Genomic DNA, 23,880 nt, shown 5'->3' with positions numbered 1-23,880 from the left:
TGTCTGAGGCTGAGTGTTCCTCCCGGGAGAAAGTTACTGGGGGCGCAGAAAAGGAGCTGAAAATGGCTCTGTCGGCACAGCCGACTGCTGATTGGGTTGCTATGTTGAGTACACTTAACGCCAATGGGGCTTTGTTATCTAAGAGGCTTGATCAATCTGATTCTCAGACACAAACATGGAGAAAATTCATGGAGGATGCTTTGGCTCAGGTGCAGACCCCCTCAGGGTCACAAAAACGTTCATTTACCCAGATGGTAGATTCAGATGCCGACACGGACTCTGATTCCGCTGTCTATTTTAATGAGGCTACTTTACACCCAAGGGTAGTTAAGAGTATTCAGTACATGATTGTGGCTATTAAAGATGTTTTACATATGTCTGACGAACCTGCTGTTCAGGAAACAAGGATTTGCCTATTTAAAGGGAAAAAACCTGAGGTGAAGTTTCCCCCCTCTCATGAAATGAATGCTCTTTGTGAAAAAGCTTGGGAGTCGCCGGACAAGAGGTGGCAGATTCCCAAGAGAATTTTTATGGCGTATCCTTTCCCCTCTGATGACAGGGAAAAATGGGAGTCGTCTCCGAATGACGACAAGGCTCTATCCCGTTTGTCCAAGAAGGTGGCGCTTCCGTCCCTTGATACGGCTGCTCTCAAGGATCCGTCGGATCGCAAGCTGGAGACGTCTTTGAAGGCCATTTTCGTTAATACTGGTGCATTGCTCAGACCTGCTGTGGCGTCGCTATGGGTGAGTAGTGCTATTGCTAAATGGGCTGATAATTTAGCTTCTGATATGGATACCCTTGATAAAGATAATATTCTTTTGACTCTTGGTTATATCAAGGACGCTGCAGATTACCTAAAGAATGTGGCGAGAGATGTTGGCCTCTTGGGATCAAGAGCCAATGCCATGGCGGTCTCGGCCAGGAGGACGCTGTGGATCCATCAATGGAATGCTGATGCCGACTCCAAGAAAAATATGGAAGCTCTCCCCTTCAAAGGTAGTGTCTTGTTTGGTGGTGGCCTGGCTGACCTGGTGTCTACCGCTACCGAGGTAAAGTCATCTTTTCTTCCTTATGTTCACACTCAACAGAAAAAGGGGCCCCATCAACAGTTGCAGTCCTTTCGGCCTAATAAATACAAACGAGGTAAAGGCTCGTCCTTCCTCGCTTCAAAGGGTAGAGGTAGGGGAAAGAAGTCACCTGCAGGATCAGGCACCCAGGACCAAAAGTTCCCCCCCGCCTCTACCAAGTCCACCGCATGACGCTGGGGTTCCCCTACGGGAGTCCGTGCCGGTGGGGGTCCGTCTCCGGATCTTCAATCAGGTCTGGTTTCAGTCAGCCTTGGGTCTTAGACATAGTGTCCCAAGGGTACAAGCTGGAGTTTCAGGAGATGCCCCCCCGCCGCTTTTTCATGTCGGCCTTGCCAGTTTCTCTTCCAGAAAGAGAAGTAGTAAATGCTGCGATACAAAAGTTGTGTCAACGGAGGGTCATTGTTCCCATTCCCCCGTCCCAACGAGGGGAAGGGTTCTATTCAAACCTCTTTGTCGTACCGAAAGCGGATGGTTAGGTCAAACCGATTCTGAACCTAAAAACCCTCAATCCATACTTTGAAAACTTTCAAGTTCAAGATGGAATCTCATCGAGCTGTGATCTCCAGCCTAGAAGGGGGGGATTTTATGGCGTCAGTCGACATAAAGGATGCCTACTTACACGTCCCGATTTATCCTCCACATCAGGCCTTCCTGAGATTTGCGGTGCAGGATTGTCCGTACCAATTTCAGTTGTTGCCGTTTGGGCTTTCCACGGCCCGAGGCTTTTCACCAAGGTTATGGCAGAAATGATGGTACTCCTTCGCAAGCGAGGGGGTCACAATTATCTCGTACTTGGACGATCTCCTGAAAAAAGGCGAGGTCAAAGGAACTATTGTTAAAGAATGTGGAACTCTCCCTGACAGTTCTGCAACATCACGGTTGGATTTTAAATTTGCCAAAGTCTCAGTTAATTCCGACGACTCGGCTGCCCTTCCTGGGCATGATCCTAGACACAAAGCTTCAGAGACTGTTTCTTCCAAGGGAAAATGGTCAAGCCAGGAATCTTCTCTCCACATAAATGTTCTCGAGTTAAGAGTCATTTACAACGGCCTCCTACAAGCAAAGAGTTTTCTTCAGGGTTTCCCTGTCCTGATCCAGTCGGACAACATCACAGCGGTGGCGTACGTAAACCGCCAAGGCGGAACAAGGAGCAGGGCGGCAATGGTGGAAGCCACAAGAATTCTCCGCTGGGCAGAACAGCATGTGAGCGCTCTGTCAGCAGTCTTCCTCCCGGGCGTGGACAACTGGGAAGCAGACTTTATCAGCAGACACGATCTCCATCCAGGAGAGTGGGCTCTTCATCAAGAAGTATTTGTAGAAGTGACAAGGCGTTGGGGAACTCCTCTGATAGACATGATGGCGTCTCGCCTCAACAAGAAACTTCAGAAGTATTGTTCCAGGTCAAGGGACCCCCAAGCCTGTGCGGTGGACGCCCTGGTAACTCCGTGGGTGTTTCAGTCGGTGTATGTTTTCCCTCCGCTTCCTCTCATTCCAAAGGTGCTGAGGATGGTAAGACGAACAAGGGTTCAGGCAATACTCGTCGCTCCAGATTGGCCACGGAGGGTCTGGTATCCAGATCTTCAGGAATTACTAGTGGAAGATCCCTGGCCGCTTCCTCTAAGAGAGGACCTGTTACTGCAGGGGCCCTGCCTGTTTCCGGACTTACTGCGGCTGCGTTTGACTGCGTGGAAGTTGAATGCCAGATTTTAGCTCGGAAGGGTATTCCCGGGGAAGTCATCCCCACTCTCCTTAAGGCTAGGAAGGAGGTCACGGCGAAACATTATCACCGTATTTGGAGAAAATATGTGTCGTGGTGTGAATCCAAAGCAGCTCCTGCGGAGGAGATTCACTTGGGTCGTTCCTCCATTTTTTGCAGGCAGGCGTGGATGCAGGCCTGAAATTGGGTTCCATCAAAGTGCAGATTTCGGCCTTATCTATTTTCTTTCAAAAGGAATTGGCCGTCCTTCCTGAGGTTCAGACTTTCGTGAAGGGAGTGCTGCATATCCATCCTCCATTTGTGGCGCCGTGGGATCTGGAAGTGGTGTTGCAGTTTCTTATGTCTCACTGGTTTGAGCCTTTGCGTAAGGTTGAGTTAAAGTTTCTCACTTGGAAAGTGGTCATGCTTTTGGCTCTGGCGTCTGCCAGGCGAGTGTCTGAGTTGGCGGCCTTGTCTCACAAGAGCCCATATTTGATTTTCCATTCGGATAGAGCGGAATTGAGGACTCGTCAACAATTTCTGCCGAAGGTGGTTTCTTCGTTTCACATTAACCAACCTATTGTGGTGCCTGTGGCTACGGATGCTGTGGCGGTCCCAAAATCTCTTGATGTTGTAAGAGCTTTGAAAATTTACGTCGCCAGGACAGCTCTTACTAGGAAGACAGAGGCTCTGTTTGTCCTGTATGCTTCCAACAAGATTGGAAATCCTGCTTCTAAGCAAACTATTGCACGCTGGATTTGTACTACGATTCAGCAAGCTCATTCTTCGGCTGGGCTACCTTTGCCGAAGTCAGTAAAGGCCCATTCTACCAGGAAAGTGGGCTCATCTTGGGCGGCTGCCCGAGGGGTCTCGGCACTTCAGCTTTGCCGAGCAGCAACGTGGTCGGGTTCAAACACTTTTGCTAAGTTCTACAAGTTTAATACCCTGGCTGATGAGGACCTGATGTTTGCTCAATCGGTGCTGCAGAGTCGTCCGCACTCTCCCGCCCAGTCTGGAGCTTTGGTATAGACCCCATGGTCCTTTTGGAGTCCCCAGCATCCTCTAGGACGTAAGCGAAAATAGGATTTTAATACCTACCGGTAAATCCTTTTCTCCTAGTCCGTAGAGGATGCTGGGCGCCCATCCCAGTGCGGACTGTTCCTTGCAGTTAGGTTGATACTGGTTATTTTCGGTTACACGTGGTTTGTGTATCAGTTATGTTCAGCTTGTTGCTGTTGTTAGTTCATACTGTTATCTGGTTTCATGCTACTCCAGTTGTACGGTATGTTTGTGGTGTGGGCTGGTATGTTTTTCGCCCTTAGTTTAACAAAAATCCTTTCCTCGAAATGTCCGTCTCTCCTGGGCATAGTTCCTATAACTGAGGTCTGGGGGAGGGGCATAGAGGAAGGAGCCAGGTCACTCCCAGTCAAAGTCTTTTTAGTGTGCCCAAGCTCCTGCGGATCCCGTCTATACCCCATGGTCCTTTTGGAGTCCCCAGCATCCTCTACGGACTAGGAGAAAAGGATTTACCGGTAGGTATTAAAATCCTATTTTTTCTTCCAGTGGAAAAGGCTCTAGAAATTCAGAACCTAGTCAAACAGATTCTGAAACCAGCAAGAGTGTCGATTCATCAATGCACTCGGTTGTTGGGGAAGATGGTGGTGGCCTACGAGGCCATTCAGTTTGGCAGATTCCATGCCAGAGTGTTTCAGTGGGACCTGTTGGACAAGTGGTCTGGGTTCCATCGGCACATGCACCGGCAGATAATCCTGTCTTCAAAGACCAGAATTTCACTCCTGTGGTGGCTGCACAGCTCTCACCTCCTAGAGGGACGCAGGTTCGGGATCCAGGACTGGATCCTGGTGACCACGGATGCGGGTCTCCGAGGCTGGGGTGCAGTCACTCAGGGGAAAAATTTCCAGAAAAAATGGACAAGCCAGGAAGCTTGTCTACACATAAACATTCTGGAATTAAGGGCCATTTACAACGGCCTTCTACAAGCGGAACGATTTCTTCTCGATCTGCCCGTCCTGATTCAGTCGGACAACATAACAGCAGTGGCGTACATAAACCACCAGGGCAGAACGAAGAGCAGAGCGGCAATGGCAGAGGCCACAAAAGTTTTCCGCTGGGCGGAAAGACGTGTAAGCGCTCTGTCAGCGGTCTTCATTCCAGGTGTGGACAACTGGGAAGCAGACTTCCTCAGCAGACACGATCTCCATCCAGGAGAGTGGGGTCTTCATCAAAAGGTCTTTGCAGAAGTGACAAGTCGTTGGGGAATTCCTCAAATAGACATGATGGCGTCTCGCCTCAACAAGAAACTTCCGAGATATTGTTCCAGGTCGATGGACCCTCAAGCAATAGCGGTGAATGCCCTAGTGACACCGTGGGTGTTTCAGTCGGTATATGTGTTCCCTCCGATTCCACTCATTCCAAAAGTGATGAAGAGCATAAGAAGAACAAGGGTTCATGCAATCCTCATTGTTCCAGACTGGCCAAGGAGGGCCTGGTATCCAGATCTTCAGGAATTGCTCGTAGGAGATCCTTGGCCTCTTCCTCTACGAGAGGATCTGGTACAGCAGGGGCTGTGCGTGTACCAGGACTTACCGCGGCTTCGTTTAACGGCTTGGAGGTTGAACGCCGGATCCTAGCCCGAAAGGGTATTCCCAGTGAAGTCATTCCCACACTTCTTCAGGCTAGAAAAGAAGTAACGGCAAAACATTATCACCGTATTTGAAGAAAATATGTGTCTTGGTGTGAATCCAAGAAGGCTCCTACGGAAGAATTTCAGCTGGGCCATTTTCTCCATTTTCTGCAAGCAGGTGTGGATGCAGGCTTAAAATTAGGCTCAATTGAAGTACAAATTTCGTCCTTGTCAATTTTCTTTCAAAAGGAATTGGCCTCCCTTCCGGATGTTCAGACTTTCGTGAAAGGCGTGCTGCACATCCATCCTCCCTTTGTGCCCCCGATGGCACCATGGGATCTTAGCGTGGTGTTGCAGTTCCTGCAATCTCATTGGTTTGAACCTTTACGTAAGGTAGAGTTGAAATTCGTCACTTGGAAAGTGATCATGCTGTTGGCCTTGGCCTCTGCAAGGCGGGTGTCTGAATTAGCGGCTTTGTCTCACAAGAGCCCCTATTTGATCTTCCATGAAGATGGAGCAGAGTTGAGAACTCGTCAGCAATTTCTGCCGAAAGTGGTGTCATCGTTTCACATGAATCAACCTATTGTGGTGCCAGTGGCTACTGACACCTTAGCGGAATCGAAGTCTCTAGATGCGGTCAGAGCTTTGAAATTTTATGTAGCCAGAACCGCTCAGATTAGGAAAACGGAGGCTCTGTTTGTCCTGTATGATCCCAACAAGATTGGGGCTCCTGTTTCCAAGCAGACTATTGCACGCTGGATCTGTAATACGATTCAGCAAGCTCATTCTACGGCTGGATTGCCGTTACCGAAATCGGTGAAGGCCCATTCTACCAGAAAGGTGGGCTCATCCTGGGCGGCTGCCAGGGGGGTCTCGGCATTACAGCTTTGCCGAGCAGCTACTTGGTCGGGTTCAAACACTTTTGCAAAGTTTTACAAGTTTGATACCCTGGCTAAGGAGGACCTCTTGTTTGGTTAATCGGTGCTGCAGAGTCATCCGCACTCTCCCACCCGTTCTTGAGCTTTGGTATAAACCCCATGGTTCTTGAAGTGTCCCCAGCATCCTCTAGGACGTAGGAGAAAATAGGATTTTAATACCTACCGGTAAATCCTTTTCTCTTAGTCCGTAGAGGATGCTGGGCGCCCGTCCCAGTGCGTACTGTATCTGCAGTTATTGGTTATGATTACACACGTGTTGTGTTGCGTTTATAGGGGGTCATTCCGAGTTGTTAGCTCGTTATTTTTTTGTCGCAACGGAGCGAATAGTCGCTAATGCGCATGCGCAATGTCCGCAGTGCGACTGCGCCAAGTAAATTTGCTATGCAGTTAGGAATTTTACTCACGGCATTACGAGGTTTTTTCTTCGTTCTGGTGATCGTAATGTGGTTGACAGGAAGTGGGTGTTTCTGGGCGGAAACAGGCCGTTTTATGGGAGTGTGTGAAAAAACACTACCGTTTCTGGGAAAAACGCGGGAGTGGCTGGAGAAACGGAGGACTGTCTGGGCGAACGCTGGGTGTGTTTGTGACGTCAAACCAGGAACGACAAGCACTGAACTGATCGCAGATGCCGAGTAAGTCTGGAGCTACTCAGAAACTGCTAAGAAGTGTCTATTCGCAATTCTGCTAATCTTTCGTTCGCAATTTTAATATGCTAAGATTCACTCCCAGTAGGCGGCGGCTTAGCGTGTGCAAAGCTGCTAAAAGCAGCTTGCGAGCGAACAACTCGGAATGATCCCCATAGTCAGCCTGTTGCTGTCGTTATTCATGCCGTTGCATGCGTTGGGTTAAATGCCATGTTGTACGGCATGCTTGAGGTGTGATCTGGTATGTATCTCACCTTAGTTTAAATCAAAATAAATCCTTTTTCCTCGAAATGTCCGTCTCCCTGGGCACAGTTCCTATATCTGGAGGAGGGGCACAGAGGGAAGAGCCAGTTCACACCCCTTTTAAAGTCTTAAAGTGCCCATGTCTCCTGCGGATCCCGTCTATACCCCATGGTTCTTGAAGTGTCCCCAGCATCCTCTACGGACTAAGAGAAAAGGATTTACCGGTAGGTATTAAAATCCTATTTTCGACAGACGGCAGCTTTCGACACTAATTGAATATACCCCTAAATCTTCAGAGCTACCTTGATGCTAAAGAGAATTGGCAAATTTTAGGAATAATTAAAAAAATGACTGTATATGTATGTATGTATAGCTTGTGATACGTATTAAGCTAACGCCTGCATTTTCCAGACCTGCAATAGTGGATCCTCTTATAAATTCATATAGGCCAAGATTTACAAGTGATCTTTCTTATCTCCCCACCCCCATTGTTATTTTAAGAAAGGAGCGCACATACTGACATCACTCTTTAAACACGGATATTGGCCTGTGGAAGGATTCCGTCCTAAACATGTCTGATAAAAACCTGTAGGTCTGTTTAGCCATTATTACACTCTTGACACTGGGAACCATTAATGCTGCAAATAAGTTGTTGACAGTATTTAAAGAACATTAAAGAGCACCTGTCATGTTTGATTTGACATAGTGCTTAGTGTAGTTAGTCCCGTGCTCTCATTTTTCCACATCATAGTTGAAGTTAAGCAACGTCAGGAAATGAGTTTAGTGCATAACGCGGAACATAGCTAGGCACTCAAGTTAGCATATGGGATCCATAACTCTTTTCTATACCAAGCATAGAGAAAGGGATCCGGTAGGCATACTGGTGTTCGGGATGCTGGAAGTCGGAATACCGATGCCAGAACCCTGACATGGATCGTAATACCAGCGTCCAAATACCGACTGCTGGCATCCCGATCGTAAATATGCTGGCCAGGGCTAGGCACAGGCTGGGGGTGGGGGATAGGTTAGGTTTGGGCTGCGGGGGAAGGATTAGGGTTACGCTGCAGAGTGAGGGGGTGATTAGGTTTAAGGGGGATACACACTATGCGATTTCTGCCGAAAAAATAAACTATATTGACATAAATGTCGTTATTGTTTATTTTTAGGCTGAAATCGTCCAGTGTGTGTTTATGGGTAATATTGGTGACCGATAAACGATGCGCACTCCCGCATGATGTTCATCGATCACCAATATTGAGATGACATGCAGCTCAACCGTCAATGTCAGGCTGTGCTAAATGTTCGGGAATGCCGACAGTGATGTCACTGATCGTTATCGTTGAGCGATAACGTTCAGTGTGTAAGCACTAGATTGTCGTTTATCACCGGCATTTCTCCATCGCCTAGTGTGTATCCGCCTTTAGGTAATGGGGAGGGAGAGTTAGGTTTAGGCACTAAGAATGGGGGAGTTAGGGTTAGGCAGTAAGGGGGAGGGTTAGGGTTAGGCTGCAGGTAGGTAGGAGATTAGGGTTAGACTACTCACCTATCAAGTGTCAGAATCGTGCGTGTCGGGATGCCGCTGTGCATATTCTGACCACCGGCAACCCAAGTTCCAGGATCCCAATACCATCCCTAGAAAAATGGTAACTCATTTTATCATTTGTTTTTCAGAATCACTGGCAGCCATTAAAATGTATTAAGATCCATACTAGATAGGTAGAGACGGGTACTGTAGCTGTCAGCACACCCCTAACAGTATATAGTGTAGTACAGTATATTGGAGTTTCTCTTCTTCCCCAGTGACTTTTTCAGATACTAGCTAGTGCAGACAGGTAGTGTTTTTTTTTGTGTGCTAAAGATGCATCTATTAAGTCCTGGGGGTGCTCTGTTTTGCTACTCGGGCTCTTCAAGTCTGCTATGTTAGATCATTTCTGGCAGTAAACATGTCCCACGGTCAGGTGGCATCTGCACATGGGCATACATAGTGGCAGCCAAATGCATGCAGAATGAGCAGGACAGGCTTATAGAAAACAGCGGAACAAACTGCAGAGTTCTGTTTCCATACTGCAGGTCAGATGGAAGCTGTAATATCAAGCCTGAGCACGAGTACAAATGGACAAAGGGGGTATCCGATTAGCTGCGGTAATTTAACGCAGCTGATTGGTTCGCCAGGCCTATCCAATAAGCCTTGATAAACCGGAGCTTATCCCCGATGCTGGCACTTATCGGGGATTATGTGCCCCTTAGACCTGCGATAAGTGCCGCAAAAAAAATATGTCTGTATCTTTTTCCACAAAAAACAAGTATTTTTGCACAACCTAACTGGGTAGGGGTGATAAAAAGGTGTTTTTCGTGACCGCGGACCTATCGCGGTTAATTGGATACCGCCCAAAACCTACTCCCATGTCTTTGGGACCTTCTCTTATGCATTTTGGATAGAAATTTACTTAGGTATATTTACTAAGGTGTGAGTTTTTTAGAAGCTGAGATGTTGCCCATAGCAACCAGTCATAATCTAGCTATTATTTTCTAGAAGCAGCTAGATAAATGTTAAGTGGAAACTCACTCCTTAGTAAATATACCCTATAGACTACGTTTCTTGGTCTGGTTATAGGCCCTGCTGGAAAGGGGATCCCTCCCTGTAAAATATGTGCCGCATGGGATTTTAGGATTTTATAAGTATGTTTCCTGACAATCAGGTCCACCATCGGGGGGTGCTGCGGGCACAGCTGTCCCGGGCACTGCCTCTTTTACAGAGAGGAGAGGTCCCGGGCTGCTCATGCCACCTTTGGTTCCCGTCATCCGCCGCAGCTCCCTAATGAAATGTCCCTCTCAAAATGTCCACCGCCTCAGAGGAGACAGTTATTAAAGATACTAGAGGAGGCTGTAGTATCTTTAATAACTGTCTCATCTGAGGCGGCAGCCATTTTTGGGAGGGTCGTTTTCAATAGTTCTAACTATTGAAAGGAAGCAGGAAGGCGCGAATGGGGGGATTCCCTTGACAACAAGCAGAACCCCCTGACAATAAGCAGAACCATCTGACAATGGGTAGGTACTGCATAATTATTGTGTGGTCATATTATGGTGACAGGGTCATTACTGTGTGGGGCATTATATGGTGACAGGGGCATAACTGTGGGGGCATAATATGGTGTTATGGGCATTACTGTGGGGACTTAATATGGTGCAAGGGGCATAATATGATGTTGCTCCATATGTGCATAGGATTTTTCTTTAAATATATATATATAATATATAAATATATATATATAGTAATGTGTGTGTGTGTGTGTGTGTGTGTGTGTGTATATGTATGTATGTATGTATGTATGTATGTATGTATATATATATATATATATATATATATATATATATATATATATATATACACACCTATTTTGTCAGTCCCGGGCCCCACAATTTGGAATGGCAGCCCTGCTGACAATGCGAATCCAGCCTCTGGAGCAATTTAGGGAACTTTTTTCCAGGATGAAGTATGTGATTGTAACTAGGGAAGAGCACTTTACTGAATCTGGAAAAAAAACAGATCTTCACCAGAGACTCCACAGAGGAAGAAAATGATTTCATTCTGGAAATTTTGTAGACAGTACTAGTAATGTTACTTGTGCAGAATCTGCAGAGCTATTCTAAATTGGATAATGTGAACAGTCCAATATAACTCCAGTGTGTGTGTTATAGTTCCACAATAGGTGGCACTCCTCGTAGATATGAAGACAGCTGCTGGGGTGCTCAAACCAAATGACATGACAATTCACCAGACAAGCAGGCACTCCATCGGACTTCCCAAATAACATATGCAATGATTTGGAGTTTAATCCGTTGTCAAGCAGGAGAGAGAAGACTAGCAGCGAGTATACTACTCACCTTTAAAGATATCACTGTGGGGAGGGGTTGTCCAAGCTGCGTTCACGGAGGGCTTGGGATCACAGCGGCAACCGTTGCCAGGGACACTGGGTGCTGGCAAACATGGGGAAAATTAGTGAGAAATAAATATAACAAAAAGTGCAAACTCATCAGAAGCCGAACAGTAACAAGGTAATCTATACATTTGCAAAGTAATCTATACATTTGCAAAGTAGCTAGGAAGTCAGATGCAGTGCGGGCTTGTCTGGTGAAAAAAAAAAAAATATGTGTGTGTGTATATATATATATATATATATATATATATATATATGTGTGTGTGTGTGTATATATATATATATATATATATATATATGTATGTATATACACTGCTCAAAAAAATAAAGGGAACACTTAAACAACACAATGTAACTCCAAGTCAATCACACTTCTGTGAAATCAAACTGTCCACTTAGGAAGCAACACTGATTGACAATCAATTTCACATGCTGTTGTGCAAATGGAATAGACAACAGGTGGAAATTATAGGCAATTAGCAAGACACCCCCAATAAAGGAGTTGTTCTGCAGGTGGTGACCACAGACCACTTCTCAGCTCCTATGCTTTCTGGCTGATGTTTTGGTCACTTTTGAAAGCTGGCGGTGCTTTCACTCTAGTGGTAGCATGAGACAGAGTCTACAACCCACACAAGTGGCTCAGGTAGTGCAGCTCATCCAGGATGGCACATCAATGCGAGCTGTGGCAAGAAGGTTTGCTGTGTCTGTCAGCGTAGTGTCCAGAGCATGGAGGCGCTACCAGGAGACAGGCCAGTACATCAGGAGACGTGGAGGAGGCTGTAGGAGGGCAACAGGACCGCTACATCCGCCTTTGTGCAAGGAGGAACAGGAGGAGCACTGCCAGAGCCCTGCAAAATGACCTCCAGCAAGCCACAAATGTGCATGTGTCTAGTCAAACGATCAGAAACAGACTCCATGAGGGTGGTATGAGGGCCCGACGTCGACAGGTGGGAGTTGTGCTTACAGCCCAACACCATGCAGGACGTTTGGCATTTGCCAGAGAACACCAAGATTGGCAAATTCGCCACTGGCGCCCTCTGCTCTTCACGGATGAAAGCAGGTTCTCACTGAGCACATGTGACAGATGTGACAGAGTCTGGAGACGCCAAGGAGAACGTTCTGCTGCCTGCAACATCCTCCAGCATGACCGGTTTGGCAGTGGGTCAGTAATGGTATGGGGTGGCATTTCTTTGGGGGGCCGCACAGCCCTCCATGTGCTCGCCAGAGGTAGCCTGACTGCCATTAGGTACCGAGATGAGACCCTCAGACCCCTTGTGAGACCATTTGCTGGTGCGGTTGGCCCTGGGTTCCTCCTAATGCAAGACAATGCTAGACCTCATGTGGCTGGAGTGTGTCAGCAGTTCCTGCAAGACGATGGCATTGATGCTATGGACTGGCCCATCCGTTCCCCAGACCTGAATCCAATTGAGCACATCTGGGACATCATGTCTCGCTCCATCCACCAACGCCACGTTGCACCACAGACTGTCCAGGAGCTGGCGGATGCTTTAGTCCAGGTCTGGGAGGAGATCCCTCAGGAGACCATCCGCCACCTCATCAGGAGCATGCCCAGGCGTTGTAGGGAGGTCATACAGGCACGTGGAGGCCACACACACTACTGAGCCTCATTTTGACTTGTTTTAAGGACATTACATCAAAGTTGGATCAGCCTGTAGTGTGTTTTCCACTTTAATTTTGAGTGTGACTCCAAATCCAGACCTCCATGGGTTAATAAATTTGATTTCCATTGATAATTTTTGTGTGATTTTCAACTATGTAAAGAACAAAGTATTTAATAAGAATATTTCACTCATTCAGATCTAGGATGTGTTATTTTAGTGCTCCCTTGATTTTTTTGAGCAGTGTATATATATATCAGTAGTGGCTCTTGCCATGGGCAAGCTGGATTTTTGCCCGGGGCACCTCTGTCCCGGGGGCGCTGCCGCCGTGGCAAGAGCCGCTACTAACTGTGCAGTAGCAAAGGTCCTCTCCACGAAGGGAAACTAGACATTGTAGTGTCTAGTTTCCCTTCACAGAGAGGACCTTTCCCCGCTACTGTTGCCTGCTGTGCGGTGCGCCTGACGTCATCGCGCACGGCATTGTGGGAGCGGCCGCAGACGTCTGTGCGGTGCTATGGTAAAGACGTTATGACGTCTCTCCCATAGATCCGAGGAGCGGTGCCGGCGGCCGGAGAGAGAGGGCAGCAGCGGTCGGGAAGCAGTAGCGGGGCTGGTGAGTATTTTTTATTTTTGGTAAGCGGCGCTACAAGGGGCACAGCTACTAGTGGGCACAGTACTGGGGGCAAAACTAATGGGGGCGCAGTACTGGGGGCAAAACTAATGGGGGCAAAATTACTGGGGGCACAGCTACTGGGGGCACAACTCTACAGGGTGCAAAACGAGCTAACCCTATTTGACCTGCCAAGGGGGACGCCAAAGGAAACTTTCACCCTGGGTGCCACAAGGTCTAGGACCGGCCCTGTTTTCACAGGTCAGGTTCAGCAAAGCAGAGTTCATTGACTCTTCACAGTGCACAAACACAAGTTCTCAAGTGGACCCTAAGGTCCAGAACCGGAAACAGTAGCCACCCCCTGTCCTACTGTCCTATCACTTTGGCAGCTTGTCTACCATCGGGAGGCATGCTTCTTGTGTCTGAAACTCTTTTAGTGCAAACTGACAAGCGCATCCCAACCCTGGCCTGAATTCTCTCCAGCCACAGTCCAGTAGTTCTAAACCTCAGTCAGATTTATACATGTCTTTGCCACATATATCAACTCCATATTCCGGTACTCAAATGATCTCATGCTGCAGAAACTTTCTAGGTGCCTTCCGCAAGGTGTGGATCCATGGATCAACAATGTATAGGTCGACAGGTAGAAAAGGTCGACATGTGAATGGTCGACACACAAATGGTCAACACTTGTTTTTTTTTATCAAATCTTGTCTATGTCATGTCATGTGCCCACCATCAGTACAAACGTCTACCCTCGCAGGCTCGTTTCTCTCGTCACAAATTGTGCATGGTGGCCCAGTCAACAGGTCACTATTCCCAATAGATGTCCACATGGATAGTAAATCAAGCAAATTATCTGTTTAAATGATGAGAAAACTTGTATCGACCATTTGTGTCAACCATTGTCATCTCGTCCATTTGAACATGTCGACCTCTTTTACCTGTCAGCCTATTGCATGTAATACATATGGTGTCATCCATTATATTGTCGATCTATCATCCGAATACCCTTCTGACAAATTAAATATTGGGATGGGGATACTAGTCTGGATATTTTTTGTACAATATACTAAAATGTTACTGTTTATGGTATGAAAATGGAATTAATGGAATTTCGTGTTCACTGCAGGGATGGATAAATGGATAAATGGATAAATCTCCCTATTACGCTGATATGCATTTTGTGAATAAACAAGATTTTGTTTTTAGCAGTTTGTCCAGGTATACTAAGTATTGGAGTTTGTACATAAAGCATTATCTAATTGACTGATCAATAAATGTTCCCATAAACCTTTGCATAATTTATACTCTTTTTATTCTGGCAATCCATTCTGTAATAGCATTGCTGCAACCAGGGGAGTGACTACTCCAGTAAACATGGGAACAGGAGCATAGTGAGGAGGAGACAGGTGCTAGTGGTAAGGGAATTGGTTATTAGGAGTCGCCAAGGCTATGAAGAAAGTTTTCAGTCTCCCAGGTCGTCAGAAAAAAATTGGATGGATGAAAATGCACATGATGCAATTATAGTATTACTACTGCATGTCACTAGCTAGGCCACATTTGGATATAGGGTACAGTTTTGGGAACCTCATAGCAAGGACTGATGGAGCATTTGAGAAGGTTCAAAGAATGGTTACATTTATACAGTGAGGTTACAAAGACTAGGTTTGTTTTGCAAATTCACAAACATAATTTAGTAATAGTTTTGGGTATATTTCTTAGAATAAACTGTTTATATAGTTAGTAGTGTACATTATTCAAGTAAGAAGTGTTGCATTGTGGGCAGGAGGGATGTTGGATAGCTATGGATTAACATGAATGGAGTTTTTGAAAATAATAAACTTGATAGGCCCCCATGTATCTACATAACGATACCATTTCATGCTTAAAACCACATTTTTTTTCAGGTTTGCTGGTTGGGACACTGGATGTAGTATTGGACTCAAGTGCAAGGGTAGCACCTTATCGCATCCTTTATCAGACTCCTGACTCTCTCGTATACTGGATAATCGCTTGTGGTGAGTAGTTTCATCTTATTGCTTGTGATATAATTAGCAGGCACTACATTTACTGACCTTTTAATTAATTACATTTGTAAACTTTACAATAGGATATTACATGATTACATTCTCAAAGATCTCTTTCTCTAACTATTTTTTAATGGTTGTTATGGGGTCAATGGCATATCAGGAATTGGTGCAGTAGGGTAGTGTGTTGTGCTCATGGGTCCAGGGGGAAAACCACACCACACACCCTGCTCCCAGGACTGACCACTGTGGCTGCCTGTGCAGTGGCTTCCTTTCCCTATATTTATCAGTAGGTGCCTTCTTTCCACACAGGAGTTAGCAGAGACTCTGGCACTGTGCACCTTTTTGTGTGTGTGTGTGTGTGTGTGTGTGTGTGTGTGTGTGTGTGTGTGTCACAGCCCTGGATCTGCTACGGCAAGATTATCTGCTGGCACGTGCCCAGTGGGTGTTTCTGGATGGTCGCATCAGATGTGATCGTGTCAGGGAAAGCCCAGCCTAGCGTGGACCAGGGTCGGACTGGCCCACAGGGGTACCAGGGAAACCACCGGTAGGCCCCACTGCCTGAGTGCCCACTCCTTCCTCTAGGGATCAGGTACCAGACTGTGCACTTGTATTATACATTGTAGATATGTTGCATTACACTGCACTAGACTATTGTGTATTTCAAGCCTCTGTGGAGGCTGGCAACACCCCCTTTGTAGGCTGGCCACTCCCATAAGTATGGGCCCCTATCACTGCATTCCGCTGGTGGGCCCTTCATGTCCCAATCCGACACTGGCGTGGACACATCTGATATGACCGCACCAAGCAAGTGATTAAGATATGCTGTTCTCTAGATGATATCTGATCTTGAAATGTTTCATAATCCTGCATAAATATGGCTTAAAAAACTTGTTTTACGTATCTTTATGATTGCTGTTCCAGATTTTTTTTTGCTGACAAGTTAATGCCTTTATAACCTGTTACAAAATGGTTACTGCTCATTATTGTGATCAAAGGTCCATTGTGTATTATATTTGTTATATAAGTAGTTTGGTATCTTTAACACATACTGTGTGTCTGCTGTAGTATACACCTAACCGTCTGAGGCTTATGATTGAATCACTGATTCTGACTGTGGGCTGCTATAGCAAGTACAGGAGGAAATAAATGTGTCTGCAGTCAGGTGATGCTAGTATAGCATATAGGGCCGGCTCTACCATTAGGCAGCTTTAGGCGGCTGCCTAGGGGCGCCAGCCCCTGGAGGGTGCCACTGAATTCATCTAGCAAAACACTGAATGATGTCTCTGTATGCAGCCTCCTCCTTTTACACTGTGCTGGCCGCTGCTGTAGGTCTAATCAGGTGCAGCCACCACTATCAGGCTGTACCACATGGTGCCTCAGTGCTTCCTTTGTGCCAACACATGTAACATCAAGTCATGTGAAGACACATAGCAGATGGATGTAACTATGGCTCCTGAGGGTCGCTCTCACGGCCGCTTCTCATAGCCCTGATGCACCTCCTGCAGGGGGGTTGCAGGTTAGGAGGGCACCAGGTTGAAGCTTTGCCTATGTTGCAGAGAGACCTTGCACCGGGCCTGATAACATACAAAGTTAGATAGATTATTATAAGGGTTGTGCATGGTTTTTTGCTTTGTTTACATTTTTTTTCAAGTGAAAGACTTCTTTCTAAGTGAAAATCATATTCTTGTCCTTGGACTTTAATAGAAATGTGGTGGCATGCAGAGAGCAACTTACTGTACATATGATCACCAAATAAACATAGCTGATCTGCCTGTTCAGTTGTGTGTGCTTTTTGGGGGTCTGGTGGCTGTTTTTAACATAACTAACTTGTGTCTCTTTAGCTAAATACAACAAGTAATACTTAAGTACATTAAAAATAATAAGAATGCATATCCCTGCTATGTGCACACTATATTCTGCTGTGCAGAAGAGCTAATTGTTCTTCTCTTTCATCCAGGGGGCTCACGGAGGGAGGTGACTGAGCACTGGGAATGGCTGGAGATTAACCTGCTGCAGACGCTCTCCATTTTTGAAAATGAAAATGACATTACCACATTTGTTAAAGGAAAAATACAGGTAGTTTAGTCTATATTCCTTAAGTGTATTAGCAGTTATTACCGTACTTATGATCTCAATTATCTAATTCAGGGACGGATTCTGAGGAGGGAGCAAAGCAAAAATGCAAGTAACTTTGTATCAAGAACAAATCAGATTGTAACGCAAGGGGTGCACTGGCTGCTTTTGCATGTAGCCCACAAATACTGGACTGGACAGCTTTATTTTCACAAAAAGAAGTTCGGTTGAGGGCTGAGCTTAATCACTAAATCAAAGAAATAACTGCTGTGAGAAACAATGAGGAATGCATTGCCCACACTCCCTCTAGTTTCTTGGGGTAAACAATACAGGTATTTCTCACTGCGCTCTCCTCCTCGATAAATTAATGCTGATGTGCTGATAGGAGTAGTGTCAATAACTTGTTGGAACTTAAATTTGTGTATTTATGGTATAAAATTAATATGTACACACTCCTGAAGAGCAGAAAAAACTCTAAAATCAGTATAAATCAAGAATACTAGATCAGATATTAAAAATTATATATTTATTAAGATATGCAGTATAAAATCCTTTGAAGAAAAAGTATATAGATGTATTGTAGAACAAGAATAAAAATAAAAAAATAAAAAGGCCTAATACCGGTATACTACAAATATATAAGACAAGACAAAACAAACATTAACACTTATGATGTGGGGATAGATACGCACAAAGCGAATTACTCATCCCCAGACACAGAAAATTTGGTCCCATATACTTGGGCTCCATTATGACAATATATCACAGGTGTCTCTAATCCTTTTTTCCACCGAAGGACAATGGCTGGAGTATGCTTAGCTTTCACTGCAATGTCTAGTGTCCTCCAAAAAAAAGGGGTAGGTATCTGTGTGGTCCAGCTGATGTAAGGTATAGGTTATTTACTCACAGCATTTTTGTATGGGTCTGCAGTTCTTCAGCGTGTACCTCTCATAAGAGTTTCCCCTGAGAGAATGCAAAAAAAGAGTCCAAAGGAATCCAGGGATCTGCCGGCAGACTGGATCACTTACACTGGAATCGACCGGTTTCGCCTGCTCACAGGCTTCGTCAGGATGTCCGATCTGTGTGAGCCCCCTGGGCTTTATTCCCTGTAGCTCTGTTGCTTCCGCCCTAATTGGCGCGTCACATCCGCCCTTACTATGATGATGTCGCATCACTTTCGCCTCCTGGAGCGCACTGTATCTTTGCCGTCGGATACCCCAGTGATTCACTTCGCCTTCTAGAGCGCATCACCTCGATGGACGCGTCATATCCGCCTTCACTGTTATTGTGGTGTGTCACTTCCGTCTTATGGACCGCACTGTATTCTAGCCGCTGGGTACCTTAATGACATCACTTCCACATTCTGCAGCGCATCGCTTTCGCCTTCTGGAGCGCATCTGAGATATATTGTATCATCGCCGTCAGCTGCCTTAATATCATCACTTCCGCCTGACTGTAGTGAATGCAGTTGTAGCATCTATCTTCTGACAGTTTCTATAGATCCCGTCCTGTCTTATATATTCTGATATAAATTTTGTTTCTTTTGAAAGTGCTATTTGCAGCATCCGCCTTCCATCAGACTGCGCAGCTTCCACCCTATCCTGTATGAGTGATCTGATCAATACTGTTACAGTAATAGTATACACTAAACAAAACTTATATAGACAAACAAAGGCAATTACAAGTATAAGTAATAAGGAGATATATTAGATAGAGGTTATATTTTTATTGTAGAAAAAAACCTAAAGACCTATACATAAAAGGGTAATATAATATATTTATAATAGAGGTTATTATTTTTATATATTGTAGAAAAAAACCTAAAACCTACACATAGATGGGTACTGTTGGGAAGTAGGAGTCTTGTTGAAGATTTATAGATGTATAGATGGTAAAATCTATACATAATTCTATACATACATGTATAGACACAAAATAGCCATAGAGACTTATATTCGATAGAATTAATAGAGGATAAGGAATAATTGGTATCATTCTTGAGGTAGAATAAGAATAAAAAAAAGGTGAATAATGGGAACAATTATGGAGATATTTGAAGGATAATTGGTAATTGATATAATTCTTAGAGCAAGATATGGAAAAGAGAATCATGGGGATACTTGTAGATAACGGGGGTCATTCCGAGTTGTTCGCTCGTTGACGATTTTCGCTATACTGCGATTAGTCGCTTACTGCGCATGCGCAAGGTTCGCAGAGCGCATGCGCTTAGTTATTTTACACAAAAGTTAGGTATTTTACTCACGGCATAACAAAGCTTTTTCATCGCTGTGCTGATCGTAGTGTGATTGTCAGGAAGTGGGTGTTTCTGGGCGATAACTGGCCATTTTATGGGAGTGTGCGGAAAAACGCAGGCGTTCGAGTTGCAAAACGCAGGAGTGGCTGGAGAAACGGGGGAGTGGTTGGGCAAACGCTGGGTGTGTTTGTGACGTCAAACCAGGAACGAAAAGGACTGAGCTGGTCGCAATGGCTGAGTAAGTCTGGAGCTACTCAGAAACTGCTAAGAAATTTCTATTCGCAATTCTGCTAATCTTTCGTTTGCTATTCTGCTAAGCTAAGATACACTCCCAGAGGGCGGCGGCTTAGCATGTGCAATGCTGCTAAAAGCAGCTAGCGAGCGATCAACTCGGAATCACCCCCAACATTTCTTAAATTACATATAGGATTATCTATGTATGAATCTAAGTAGAGAACATAACACCTACATTATTTATATTCTCTATTAGGTACTATCCTGTGTTGCCTATATAGATATTGTGCTATATTCTTTATTTCCAATGGATCTATTCACATAGGAATGGATGAAGTTCAATCTCTGCGTTAAGTCCTATTGGAGATTCTGAGTCAAGTTCATGTCTCTCCCTTGCCTGTGTAATGGTGCTGCTCTGCTGCTGTAATAAGCATAGCACAGGTAGCTGTAGAAGCCCTGTGTGCAACTGGCGCAATAAAGTTGTTTTTTTTGTCGGCACATGACGTCACACTGTTGTATCGGAGATGAGCAAAACCATCCGCAAGTAGGAGCAGCAGCCTCAGTAGGCAACACGAGGCATGTGTGGGCTGGGTAGGAGAGACACGAGCAGGGACTGGAGATGAAATGTGACTTTGGATGAAGTTGAAAACACTGGCTGGGGAGACACAATAGGATTTGCTGGGGAGACACAGAATGATAGGGCTGTAACACGGGGGAGTAATGTTGCTGATGCCGCTTTCACATCGCAATGCCGGGTCGCACCCAGGAATTGGAAATGGCTCCTTCCCATGTGTGATTTCTGTTGTTAGCCCTGTGAACCTGCAGTGCGACATGGTTGTACCAAAGTGCAAGGTTACTTGCTCTATTTTGCTTTGCTTCCAACTTGGAATAAGCCCTTGTGTGTGTTTTGTCAGATGCTTATTAAAAATCATTTAGAATGGCAGAGTTTATGATGTCAGGAGCACATATTATAAAGGGGTGTGGTATGGAAGGTAGATGGTAACTAGGTCGACCACTATTGGTCGACAGTAACTAGGTCAACAGGGTCTCTAGGTCGACAGGTCAAAAGGTCGACGTGAGTTTTTTATGTTTTTTTGGTGTCGTTTTCTTCGTAGAGTGACCGGGAACCCCACCGTGTTTCCTCGGGCAAGGTGCCTCACTCTGCTGTGTTCCCTCGGGCAAGGTGCCTCACTCTGCTACCGCTTCGCTCGGCACAGGTTACCGGTCCAATCGTAGTCCACGTGGATCGTTAAGTATAAAAAGGTTAAAAAAAAGAAAAAAATCACGAAAAACTTATGTCGACCTTTCTACCTGTCGACCTAGAAACCCTGTCGACCTAGTTACTGTCGACCTAGAGACCAGATCTCATTATAAAGACAAAGTAATCCCATTGGACGGTGTAATTTGATATTGTGTTTAGCATCCCACATGTGACCCACTAAAGTCAATGTGGTACTGTTTTCGACATGTGCTTTTTGCATTCACATAATCTTGCCATTGGGCCTAATTCAGACCTGATTGCTAGTAAGTGATTTTTGCACTGCTGCAATCAGATACTCGCCTCCTGCAGGGGGAGTGTATTTTAGCTGTGCAAGTGTGCGAACCGCATGCGTATCAGAGCTGTACAAACTGATTTTGTGTAGTCTCTGTGCAGCCCAGGACTTACTCAACCGCTGCGATCACATCAGCCTGTCTGGGACCGGAATTGACGTTAGGAACCCTCCCTGAAAACGCTTGGACACGCCTGCGTTTTTCCAGACACTCCCTGAAAACGGTCAGTTGACACCCACAAACGCCTTCTCCCTATCAATCTCCTTGCGATCGCCCATGCGAACGGATCCGTCGCACAAACCCATCGCTGAGCGGCGATCCACTTTGTACCCGTGCAATGCGCAGTGCATACGCATGCACAGTTTGGACCTGATCGCAAACAGGTCTGAATTACTCCCATTGATTACTACTAATAGACTGAAGAAGTTTAGTATTAATGAGTAAACATATTCCATTGTAGTGTCCTTCAGACTAAGGGGGTAATTCAGATCTGATCGCTGGGCTGCGTTTTTAGCTGCCCTGCGATCTCATAGTCGCCGCCTACAGGGGGAGGGGAAAACGCTGTGCAAGTGTGCGATCGCTTCATTAGTAGAGCTTCACAAACATCAGTTTTTACAGTCTCTGTGCAGCTCAGGACTTACTCTGCCGCTGCGCTTGTTTCCTGCTGATCGGGGCCGAAGCGGACGTCAGACACCTGCCCTCAAAACGCCTGATCCTGCCTTCGTTTTTCCGGACACTTCTGGAAAACGGTCAGTTGCCACCCACAAATGACCTCTTTCTGTCAATCTTCTTGCGAATGCCCGTGTGTTCTGATTTTTTCGCACCATCCGTCGCTAGCCACCGATGCCCGGGGCTGTTGTGCGATGCGCCGGCGCATTGCGGCTCACATGCATGCGCAGTTCAGATCTGATTGCACGCTGTGCAAAAACGCACAGCAGCATAGGACATAGGAACCAATGGCAACGATTTTAATATTAACTCCTATCAAATTAAGTATGCAGTGTCCACTTATGTCATGATAATATCCATCAATGCACCATTTCATTACATTGTGCACAGTGACATTACAGACATTTGTAGGCCTCATTTCAAACTAGGAAGTGGCCTATACTCCATAACAACCAGAGGCTGCCATTTGGTTACTATGGGGTTGATGTATCAAGCAGAGTGGAGAAGTGGCAAGAAGGAACAAAAGTTTATATTAATTACTTAATATAAAATTAGGCGCTTCTGACTGAGGCGGTTCTTCTCAGCTGAAAACATATTATATTGACAAATATATAAAACATTAATGAATATGAATTAGAAAGAGCCTCAATGCCAGTCTCTCGACCACAATTATGCCCTCATTCCGAGTTGTTCGCTCGCTAGCTGCTTTTAGCAGCTTTGCACACGCTAAGTCGCCGCCTACTGGGAGTGAATCTTAGCTTTGCAGAATTGCGAACGAAAGATTTGCATAATTGCGAATAGAAATTTCTTTGCAGTTTCTGAGTAGCTCGGGACTTACTCTGCCACTGTGATCAGTTCAGTCAGTATCGTTCCTGGTTTGACGTCACAAACACACCCAGCGTTCGCCCAGACACTCCCCCGTTTCTCCAGCCACTCCCGCGTTTTTCCCAGAAACGTCAGCGTTTTTTCGCACACACCCATAAAACGGCCAGTTTCCGCCCAGAAACACCCACTTCCTGTCAATCACACTCCGATCACCAGAACGAAGAAATTTCTTTGTTAAGCCGTGAGTAAAATATCTAACTTTTTGGCAAATTTACTTGGCGCAGACGCACTGCGAACATTGCGCATGCGCAGTTTGCGACAAATCACTCCGTTGCGAAAACCACTAACGAGCAAACAACTCGGAATGAGGGCCTTAGTCTCTCTCAGGGCAAGCTAAATAAGCCAGTGATAGTATATTGCAGTTCAGATTTGGTCATCCAAAATCCTTTGGGCAGTATATACCTGTAGACGTTAGTGGGACATCCCGTCTTAGAGTAAATAATTACCAGATTCCTTCTGGTTTTGGCCGGGTATTCCACCTAGCGAGGTTCCAGTATATACTCCTGTCCTGTGCAATATAGAGTGGAGAAGTGGACCAGTGGAGATGTTGCTTATAGCAGCCTATCAGCTTCTTCCTATAATTTTAAAGAATGTACTTGATAAATGCTACCTCAAAGCTGATTGGTTGCTTTGCGCAACTTCTTTACTGTACCACATCTCCACTCTTTTCACTGCTTGATACATCAACCCACAAGACAGCAGCTTTAGCAACAGCTTGGTCATTAAAAGGTACCACTTGTGTTGCATAGGGTTTTGACGGG

The 23,880-nt window shown here is 45.6% G+C and overlaps 1 protein-coding gene across 3 annotated transcripts in view; it reads left to right on the top strand.

The window, feature by feature from the left end:
* Window positions 1-23,880, top strand: part of TBC1D9 (TBC1 domain family member 9) — a 188,159-nt gene that overhangs the window by 72,596 nt on the left and 91,683 nt on the right. For 2 of the 3 annotated variants that reach the window (XM_063920383.1, XM_063920382.1), the window contains exons 2-3: window positions 15,331-15,441; window positions 17,411-17,529. In XM_063920383.1, coding sequence (XP_063776453.1) covers window positions 15,331-15,441; window positions 17,411-17,529 — 230 coding nt within the window. Of the gene's footprint in view, window positions 1-15,330; window positions 15,442-17,410; window positions 17,530-23,880 lie in introns of those variants that run through there. The other variant, XM_063920384.1, reaches the window with a different exon arrangement.

Source organism: Pseudophryne corroboree, chromosome 1, assembly GCF_028390025.1.
Source record: "Pseudophryne corroboree isolate aPseCor3 chromosome 1, aPseCor3.hap2, whole genome shotgun sequence".
Lineage (NCBI taxonomy): Eukaryota > Metazoa > Chordata > Amphibia > Anura > Myobatrachidae > Pseudophryne > Pseudophryne corroboree.
Note: the sequence above shows the minus strand (reverse complement) of the source record. Positions and strands in the feature narration are given on the sequence as shown.